The sequence below is a fragment of the Sander lucioperca genome, chromosome 4 (genome assembly GCF_008315115.2).
Source record: "Sander lucioperca isolate FBNREF2018 chromosome 4, SLUC_FBN_1.2, whole genome shotgun sequence".
Taxonomy (NCBI): domain Eukaryota; kingdom Metazoa; phylum Chordata; class Actinopteri; order Perciformes; family Percidae; genus Sander; species Sander lucioperca.
Window position 1 is genome coordinate 25,534,551 of NC_050176.1, and position 10,868 is coordinate 25,545,418.

The 10,868-nt window shown below is 37.4% G+C and overlaps 1 protein-coding gene across 1 annotated transcript; it reads right to left on the reverse strand.

Annotated features, from left to right (window-relative positions):
- Positions 1-1,064: 1,064 nt before the first annotated feature.
- Positions 1,065-10,467, reverse strand: adra1d (adrenoceptor alpha 1D). Its single transcript, XM_031302754.2, has 2 exons — positions 8,855-10,467; positions 1,065-2,515 (listed from the first exon to the last, which is right to left on the reverse strand). Exons 1-2 carry the CDS (start codon positions 9,810-9,812, stop codon positions 1,965-1,967), a joined length of 1,509 nt encoding a protein of 502 aa, XP_031158614.1. The 5' UTR covers positions 9,813-10,467; the 3' UTR covers positions 1,065-1,964.
- Positions 10,468-10,868: the final 401 nt, after the last annotated feature.

The following is a 10,868-nucleotide window of genomic DNA, read 5'->3' on the forward strand; positions in this document are numbered from 1 at the left end:
AAAGCATGGGTTATGTTATGACATAATGATAGACAATGCACCCTTTTATGGCCACAAAAGGCCTTAAATCCATGAATGAGCATTTATTAAATTAGGATTTGATCTTGCACAAACTATGAATTCATTCATATGCACAACTGATACAATGTAAATTTATATAAAAAAATAGGTATTCAACATTTGTCAGGATATTTTGAAGACAGTTTGGTGTAGGGCTAATAAATATATACCTGTAGGTGTTTTGCTTCACATTATGGTACATGAGAGAAAGACCAACATTATTGGTACAATGAGCTAACATAGGTCTACTATACACCAAATCACATATAACACAAATATCAGGGACACTGCTATATTGGTGGGATGCTGTGCAGTGCTTGTAAATCAGTGTTATTGTCAGCAGTTAGAATGTTTTTGTCCACTTAGTGTTTCAGTTCTTTATGGGGTGTCCATTGATAAAAACTCTTTTCTTTTGTTTTCATCACTTTTTTTATCTTCATGGAGAATTTTGTATGGCATGTTAGTTTTGGATGATAACAAAAATATAATTACAAATTGCAACACATTCTCACTCTCCCATCGTGTAAAATACGGACACTTGGTCATGTGCCGTTGGCGTTCAGCTGTTTGACTTTCCCCTAAAAATGTTTAAGTAAAACTCTTGGTGGAAAGAGGCTAATAACAGGAAGCAGTTGAGATGTATTAGTCTTAACAGAGTCTCTCCCTCTGTTTCTCTACATTGCCTGCAGTCTCCAGCCTTATGTGAATGTGATTTTCACTCTCTTTGCATTCCTAAAATATTTATTTGCATTTGTTTGTCAGTCAGCCTATTCTCACTAAACTATTCACATTGGGATGCACACATGCAGATCATATGGATTTAATTCCATCAATGTCATTGTTATTTTGTCTAAAAACACGTTTTGCTTCCCAGAAGCATAAGTCTGAAGAAGCAGGAGGGAAAACAACCAAAACAATAGTGACTCTACTGGATGGGGCGGATTTGTTTTATTTTTTTAAATCATAAATCAAACTACAGTAAACAGTAAAGAGTCAATGGTTCAACTGTTTTTTTCTCCTTTTTATTTTTCTTTTCATCTTACATAAACAAACATAACATCATAAAATACCAAAATACATGTTCATTTCACATTAGGACTCACTTGGCAATGCAAATTACAGTTAGGCGCAAGTAGACACATGGGTTTTTATTTAAACAAGTGTACATATCAATTCCAAGTTAGCTTATAAATCCAACAGCTAGAATAAATACTGTACAGCATCTTTATTCTTAGCTGGCTTCTTATTTTTAACAATGCTTTGTCCAAATAAAAAATGCAAGATGACATATGATTTATTCTGACATATTACATTTGATTTAATCCAGACATTCTAGCAACATAAACAATTGCACTTATAACTCTTATTTCGCTCTATTAGAGTTTTAAAAATCTTAGTTCTTTGTTTAAAATCAGCTGAATATCAAACAAAGCAGTCACCAGTCATCACATAGTATCAGCTAGCTAATAGTTTAAGACAGAGACACTGTCTGCTATAGATTTTAAAGAAATAAGCAGTAATAATGAGGCTTAAGTTAAATGTCTTGTTGAAAGTGAGTACGCCTGTCAACTGTGGCCTGTGTAATGTCGATGCACAGTGCTTCCAAGTGACAGCAGACAAAGCAAGTCCAAGGACTACTACTTTTATGTCCACTTCAAAAAAGTGGCTTCAAGCAGCTCACAATATGTTTCATCTAAATAAACATGATGGGAATGAGGCTTTGAGATAAAAGTTGAAGTCCGGTTTGTGCTGTTATCAAGCCATCATTATCAGTCCACAGCTTTAATCAAGCTTTGATTCTCAGATGTTTTGGGAACATAAAATTATGTCCTATCACAGTCTTTCTTGCATGTTGGTCCAATATGCCCCTTTGAAAATAAAAAAAAAGATTCTCTGGTGGCCCTCTAAATGTCAGTCTCTTTCAGGCCATAGCAGTCTGCCAGATCATAGAACTGAAAACTGCTCTGCTCACAGGAGTTGTAAATCCCCATAGAGACTGTGTCTACTATATCAATCCTACCCACTGCAGGTGCGGTCCCTTTTCCCGGCCCTCCCTTGATTTTATTTGACAGATTGTTCACTTTCTCTTTGAGCTGGAAGGAAGATTTTTGCAGTGGTGGAAACAGGCTCCATTTCTTGAAACCTAGCGAGCGCCCTTTCCCCTTGTGTAACAAAGAGCTGCCACAGGATTCGTGCACAGCATAGCCATGCTTACAGTCTTCTCTCTGCTGCCTTGTCATTCCCTTGACAGCTGTCCGCCACTTCTGGTCATAGAAGCGACGCAGGACCCTCTTTCTCTGGTGACACTGGCACCTGAGGAGCCGAGTGAACGCCCGCTGGAACTCTTTGCTGGAGCAGGGGTAGATCATTGGGTTGATGCAGCTGTTAAAGTAGCCCAGCCAGAAGACCACCTTGAACACAGTTTCAGGTGGCTTCAGTGCCGGAAAGAATGCACCTAGAAGGAAATGGAGCCAACAGAAAGATTTGTGAGTAAATGCACAATACAAGTACAGTATACTTTTTTCATTTTCCCATTAAAAAACCAAGAACATTTTCACAAATTATATTTCAAAATCAAGAACAGTTGAAGCAAAATGTAGCTACAGTAATAGGAAAGCATTGTTGAAGTGAACCTGAATCTGAAACAATCAATGCATTAAGCGTATGTAGAGGTCTACTATGCAGTGGTGGAAGTATTCAGATCCTTTACTTAAGTAAGAGTACTAATACCACACTGTAAAATACTCTGTTATAAGTAAAAGTGCATTTAACATGTTACTTAAGTAAAGGTATGTAAGTATACCTAACATGATGGAAATGATCCAAACAGTTCTGTCAATCAATTAAATGTTTAATCCTCTAATCATATCAGCTGTAAGTGTGGGCCTATATATTGCTGGGTATAATAAAACATCAGATTTTATAAACTGCATGTGTTTTGTGTGCAAAAATCTTAATTTGTAAAGTAACTAGTAACTAAAGCTGTCAGATTAATGTAATGGAGTAAAAAGTGCAATATTTATCCCTGAAAAGTAACGGAGTAGAAGTAGAAAGTGGCATGAAAAGAAAAGACTGAAGTAAAGTACAGGTACCACAAATGTGTACTTAAGTACAGTACTTTAGTGAATGTACTTAGTTACATTCCACCACTGGTACTATGCTTATGCTGCATATATATTCATTTGTTATCCCTCTGACGGTAGGGTATTCACAGCATTATTTGTGTGATGATTTATTGTTCAGCAGTAGCTGTTTGGTTGTGATTAATAATGGGAACAGAGGGGGTACTGACATTGTGTGGACTTTTATTAACGGAGACAGATCTTTGCAGAGCATGCTTCGACCAAGTGCCCCAATGCATACAACTATTTTTATGATGCTTTTGCTTGAGAATAATCTGTGATTATAAGACGGTGTGTTATTAGTGCTAAGTACTTAAATTAAATCTTGAGTGATATAAATTGATGCACATGCACGTCTTACATTAGGCAGACTGCTAACAACATAAAGTGGATTGAAATGTTCCTGTGGTGTATGCTTTTTCTGTGAGGATAAGGTAGAATATACACTTTGTCTTGTGAGCTGTTTGAAAGAGTCAGCACAGACACACTGTAGCAGTACTTATGTGTAATGCATTACAATGCCTTGGCTTGATTTATTCAAACCATGTCTTTGTTACTAGTGTCGGTATGATGGAAAATCCGGCAATGGACAATTTTAAATATTCCCGGTATAAGCTTTCTTTGGGATGATGTAGCATTAAATTATTGAACAGCTAAGACTTTTTCTAGGACATTAATTGCCTAAAGGCATTTCTTTTTTTTTTTTGGATTGAGGCCGTTTAACGTTCTTACATGTAACATTACAGAATGTTAATTTACTATTAATTAGAACATAAAGCGTTCAAAGGTCAGTTTTCTTTCTGCTTACTATCAACCCAAGCCCTAGCTGCTTTGCTCATTCCGTCTCTTGCTGTTGCAGTTTGGTATGACATGCAATGACATGCTGTTTTTAATGGAAGGTTGCCTTTTCCTATTGCTTTCTAGTTGTTCTTGTCTCCCTCGGCTTGGATTTGACACAATTGTTTAGCCTGGACACGGAGGCAACATGTCACAGTGCTAATGTCAAGTCTGCACTGCCGGGGTCCAGAAGTCCATTATCATATCAATTCTGTTAGTACAATGTGGGAATATACAAAATGGCTTGTATGTGATTTTCAAAGTAATGGTTTCATGCTGTTTTGACATCGACTACCAACAACATACTGTGCACTTGACTGTACCATTAACTCAGAGACAAAACTGTATTATAAAACAGAGTTCTCACTCTTACTTGTAACCTTTTCTGCAGCATGTTTGCAACAGTATTTTGAATGTATAGCATCTGCTACATGGCTCTTTCTGTTAAAAGACACTTCTGTAAACCAGTTCTGGCTCAACATGGTAAAAGATTAAGATGAATAAAGTGATTAAAGGAAGTAATGGCCTCTATTGATTCTTCTCATTGAAATGACATCACCTTAAAGGCAGACAGCAAGTGATGAACCACTCTGACGCACTACCACAACAGCATGAGCATCAACAAGTAATATATTTTTGGTGTTTTATAGCCTTTTAGATAACATTATCATTTAAGTCAGATGTTTGCAAGACAATTGCTATTTTATATCTTTTCTGAGGATGTGATTTTTTTTAAAGTTCACATTGGCTCATATCGTAGTACATGAATGAATCAAGGAGTCTGGGGACCTGTCCACTTTCTCAGACAAAATGTTTTGACATATCTTTTGTGTGAGCAGACAGAATCCTGATCAGTACAGTTACAGAGCCATAGTTCACTGATTACTTGCATAAATTGTATGCATTTATAGTAAGCCATGTTAACTAAATTACATATTGTAATGCTCATAGTAGCCATAGTGTTACTTACATTACCAGAAAACGTATTACAGTAGATATCAGACTATTCTTAATGATATTCTATAAGTTGGCTATTGTCAACAAATTCCATAAAAAGACCAAAACCACCAATGAATTAGTCGGTCAATACTTTATGCCCCAAGCCCATTTGTTCCTACTGAAGACATAAATCTTCAAAAACTGACCATGAATATATACTTTCATTATTTTTAAAGGCTAAGCCATTTCCTAAAACAAAACTAAAACTACTACAAAACTAAACTAAAACTACAGTGCCAATGTGCATCATAATAAAAGACCATGTCACCCAATGCAACAGTACAGCTCACTGATGTGTTTTTAATAGTTTTTGGACAACAACTTTGTCTCTGGCACAGATACATTATATCACACTTTGGCTACACAGGCTACAATACCTGTTAGTCAAATCAATTAATTGTTGGTTTTGGTATTTTCAAGGGATTTGTTGACAATTAAAAAATATAGACCAGACTTATCTTTTAAAGAGAGAAAGCCTTGAGTTATTGATGCGCAAGTATAATACACACAGAGACACAAATGTAAATTGTATGGATTGAATACAACATAACACTTAAGATTATAATTTTAATCCATCTAAGCATACTAGCTGCAGTAAGATTTTAAGATTAAGTATAATGTGTTATGATATTGATACATTTTTCTTATGGACAATACTTCTCTATTTATTAATTTACTGCAAAACACTGTAATGTCCTTGGGACCAAGTGTATTGTTTTATTATTCCTAAGTATAGAACACACAACATGCCTTTAAAACATGAAAGTCAACTAATAAACCATGCCTTTATAATGGTTGAATTTATGTCAGCAACTAATAATAGAAAACCACACAATTATACACATTGTTGAATAATTCATGCTAAAAAGTTAACTCTGTGAAAATTAAATATGAAAGGCTATTACTCTTTATTCCATAAGTTTCTAGTATTCATGAGTCTGGTGCACTAATATAAGCAAATCGTGTTGGCTCTCTTTGGAGCTTAACTCAGACTACTCTCTCTGGATTTGCATCATCACAGAGAAAGAGCCTGATTGGCACAAGAGGTGCTAAAAGTACATGTCTGCCTCTCAGACAAAAGTTACTCATTAATGATGTGTTTCAACAACGTACCAACATCAATCTGTCTGACTGACTAAGTATGGGTGAGCAGGGCTAGGTTATGACTATTCCACACTTGTCAATCAGTCCTTTAGGAAACAAACAGCAACCCCCCCATAGGTGAAGCCATAAAACATGTTAACACTGTATTGACTTTGTGTTTAAACTAATTCCTTCGGGGAAGTCAAAGATCAGGGTCGGATTGCAGAGCAGCATGTCTATGGGGATTCTGCAGGACAGATGGTTTCTGACAAGAACGTTAAATTAGGGAGATAAGATTTATGAAATGTATGCTAAAATGTATGAGGTGTTAGCAATCACATCACATCTATTAAGATACTGCAGATAATGTGTATTGATTTGTACAATGAAACTCATTTTTGTCTTTACTCATTTTCACAAGAGGAGGAGTATCTATCTTGGATTTCTGGATACAAATAAACTTGCCCTTTTCACTCCCATTGAGTAGATGAAGTGATTAGCAGGTCCCACTTCCTTGCTTGCACCCTCTCTCTGTCCCTGCAAGCTTTGCTGTAATAATTTGATTCAATAAATCTGGAGGTGCAGTAAGAATGAGAGTGCTGTAAGTGCTATAGTTTATAAGATACTTCTTAATGGCTTTCACAATCAACTATGTGAAATATATGCTAAATTAAAATGTATGAGGCCACCAAGTGTGTGTTTCTGTGTGTGTGTGTGTGTGTGTGTGTGTGTGTGTGTGTGTGTGTGTGTGTGTGTGTGGGTGTGTGGGTGTGTGTATGTGCGTTGTGAATACTATTACTTTCTGTTAGTGCAGCTGTGTATATGCATGAAGCATTCTTTAGTTTGATTTATGTATAATCCATAAAGACTTGCATTGGTCGTCCACACTAAAGGGTCTTTTCTCATCTTGTGATTATCCATGTTTCATCCTTTCAGTAATGTGGTCTTTTTTCTTAGAATGAACACCTACTTTTAGTCTTCAGTTTAAATAATTTCAATACATACAAGTAAAATTGAATGTTATAATGTAGCTATGAACTTTCCCCGCTACACATGTAGGTCATGAAACAAAACTCTTAACAAACAAATATCTGTATATCATTTTTGTGATTATGTGAGTAAAACAGGTAGCCTGCAGAAAATACTTGGAGTGGGCAGCTGTGATGACTGCCATATGCTGGGGAAATTTAGTTTAGAGTGCTCATCATTAGTGAATAATGTCAGTCTGTTTTGACTGCTCTTTTAAAAATGTGATATTAGCCATCTGAAAAAGATAGTCTCCTAGAAAAATGAAAGGCATGAAAACAAGTCGCATTAATGGTCACATTGCAGTTGACCTTTTCTGACCAAAACAACAATTTTGATCAATTCCTGGCATGGTTTTTAAAATAAATAGACTGAAATCCATGATGGTATTTTCTCATTTCTGTTATGCCCAAATCTTACTGTACATGTTTTTGTAGTTGATGTTGTACATTTTCTTAAACTGTAGTATTGGTTTAATACTAGCAGCCAGTAGCCTAGCTATGCTGTTGTGTATAGAAATCTACGTGGTTCTCAGGAGGAGCTGCAAGCTGAAAAAGTTGAATTAGTTGAAGTTGAAGTGATGCAATTACATCCATTACTCTCATCTACATTCATTAGGCAGAACACATCTCATATCATTGCAAACGATTTACCATATCATCAGTCCAGGTGATGAATCATAAATTCAAATACGTTACTGAAAGCCATGTGTACCAAATTTCAATTTGTTCGTTTGATGTCCGTAAGAATAACACATCTGACAGGGAGCATACAATGCTGCTCATGAGTTTAGGAACCCCTGCTAAAGTTGACTAAAAAGAGGAATAAAAAAATCATCTTTTGGAAATTGATCTTAATGCCTTAATTAAAGAAATTAGGAAAAATTCAACCTTTAAGGACACCAATTTTCTTTGTGAATTAATAATGTATCGTAAATAAATAAATGTTCTTCCTTAAAATACAGGGGGCATAAGTATAGACACCCCTATGTTAAATTCCCATAGAGGCAGGCAGATTTTTATTTTTAAAGGCCAGTTATTTCATGGATCCAGGATACTATGCATCCTGATAAAGTTCCCTTGGCCTTTGGAATTAAAATAGTCCCACATCATCACATACCCTTCACCATACCTAGATATTGCGATGGTTTTATTTCAGTTAGCCTAATAGCTGGTTTGATTTGCATTGAGATATGATTTTATGGAAAGTACCCCATGTCAATCTCTAGGTATGGTGAAGGGTATGTGATGATGTGGGGCTATTTTAATTCCAAAGGCCAAGGGAACTTTATCAAGATGCATAGTATCCTGGATCCATGAAATAACTGGCCTTTAAAAATAAAAATCTGCCTGCCTCTATGGAAATTTAACATAGGGGTGTCTAAACGTATGCCCCCTGTATTTTAAGGAAGAGCATTTATTTATTTACGATACATTATTCATTCACAAAGAAAAGTTGTGTCCTTAAAGGTTGGATTTTTCCTAATTTCCTCAATTAAGGCATTAAGATCAATTTCCAAAAGATGATTTTTTTTATTCCTCTTTTTAGTCAACTTTAGCAGGGGTTCCTAAACTCATGAGCAACACTGTATAGGCGTACTGTATATGAAACATAAAAATACAAAAATAAAAATCCTTTTCTGTACACATTATGTTAGAAAGTGCAATGGACGAACTGGGACACATTTTTATGCTGGACCAACAGACATATAACGTTATAAGACATACCCATCGGTAGAAAGAAGAAAAAAGGCAGCCAACACAAGATGAACATCCCCACTACGATGGCGAGGGTTTTAGCAGCCTTTTTCTCTCTGGAGAACTTCATCAGCCGCACTGACAGCGAACTTCGAAACGGATGGTTTTTGGTGCTTTTTGAGCAGGTCGGGCGCGCGTCTTCCAGCACGCTGCGACAGTGTATCCGGAGGACCACTTCCATCGACTTATTTCTCTCTCGTTTGACGCCCGCTTCTAGGCTCTTAGTAGTCCTGCGGGCAACCACATAGACCCGAAAATACATGATGAGAATGACCATGAGCGGGAGGTAGAAAGAGAAAAGAGAGGAGAAGAGCGCGTAGCCCGGCTCCTCTGTGATGCTGCAGATTCTGTCGTCCACCGGCGGCGGTTCCTTCCATCCCAGGAGCGGTCCGACAGAGATGACCGTGGATGATACCCAAACTAGCACTAAAATAGCTATTGCCTTCTTCTCTGTCATAATAGTTGGGTATTTTAGGCAGTGTTTCACACCTATGTACCGGTCGATGGAGATGACGCAGAGGCTGAGGATGGATGCAGTGCAGCAGAGCACATCCACCGCTGCCCAGATGTTACAGAACACCCGGCCAAACACCCAGCATCCCAGAACCTCCAGAGATGCAGAGAAAGGCAGCACAATAATGCTCAACAGCAGGTCTGCCATGGCTAAGTTGACAATGAAGAAGTTTGTGACAGTCTGCAAATGTCTATTGCATACCACAGACAGAATGACCAAAATGTTCCCAACAATTGCCACCGAAATAAAAACGGCGAGAAAGATCCCAACCCCGACAACTTGTGAGTCCATTGTGAAGTTCTGGCATGTCGTGATGCTGTCGTTTGGAAATATTTGGTCCACAACAGATCCATTGAAAGCTTCAGCAAAATAGATCCCATAGTTGCTTTCGTTCCTCAGGTTAGAGTCTGTCATTTTGAAACGCCATAAAGAGAACTTTAGAGTAAGTTTCCTGGAGAAAGCAGTGTGTCGGGCATTGTTTTCAGTCTCTCTTTGCAGCCAAGCGCCCTCCGAGTCAAGCAAATACTATTTGAAAAATAAAAATAACAAAGAAAAGTCCATATAGGTAAATGCATGCATGATTGTGAAGCTGTTCGCAAAAAAAATAAAAAATAAAATACTCACTCAAAAAACAATTGAGGTTTAGATTCTAGACGAAGTAAAATTATCATTTGGATACAATACAAATAAGAACAACAAAAAATAAATAAATACATTTAGTTGCATTTCCTCGCATTTCTTCCTTGCGATGGTTTTGCACTAGTGGCAACAACTCCGCGATCACAGAGTCAGGAGCTGGAACAGGTCTGAACCCACAGCTCCACCCACACGTCACACTTTACTGTTGCGTTCACAGTCTCCACAAGAGATCGTCACTTAAAAGCTGGTCACGAATTATACGCCACACTAACTGAAAATGCCTGCCACATTTTATTATTACTCTGACTTGTTTTCATTTACATGTGTTATATCTTTGTATCTATGCTTCTTACAGTCTTATAATGCCCTAATAGATACCCAAAACAACCTATCATCATCCATCCTGCAAAGATAAGACAAAGCAGCATCAAGTCAGCTCTGACCACTGGAGTGAAAAACTAAGTGCCTTCAGGCAAAGCTGTGAAGTTTTCCAGTGACACTGCAGCAGTCATCCCCATGCCTTGTGTGCATATCTTAAGCAGAAGGACATGCCTGTACAAACCAACCAGGGAGCCTGGAAGAGAGGAAAGCTCAAGAGGCAGAGTCACAGAGCAGACACACAATCCCTGCATGGAAAAACATCAGCCCAGTGAGTTGTGACATACATCACCGTGTATTATGTATGAAGGACTTCAGTCAAGTAATGATTAAAAGTATTCAAAGATATTATATCAGCATGCTGATAGAATATTACCTTATCCAGGGGTTATATTGGGATTTGTTTTGTGTGGGGAGGGTAGGGGGGCCTCTGTGGTTAGGGTTAGAGGTCAG

What these genes read in the sequence shown, in the direction of transcription:
- adra1d (XM_031302754.2), bottom strand. Translation starts at nt 9,812, where the DNA reads ATGACAGACTCTAACCTGAGGAACGAAAGCAACTATGGGATCTATTTT. An exon ending in TTTCTTCTTTCTACCGATGG is followed by an intron (nt 2,516 to 8,854) that starts GTATGTCTTATA and finishes ATTTCCTTCTAG; the next exon opens with GTGCATTCTTTCCGGCACTG.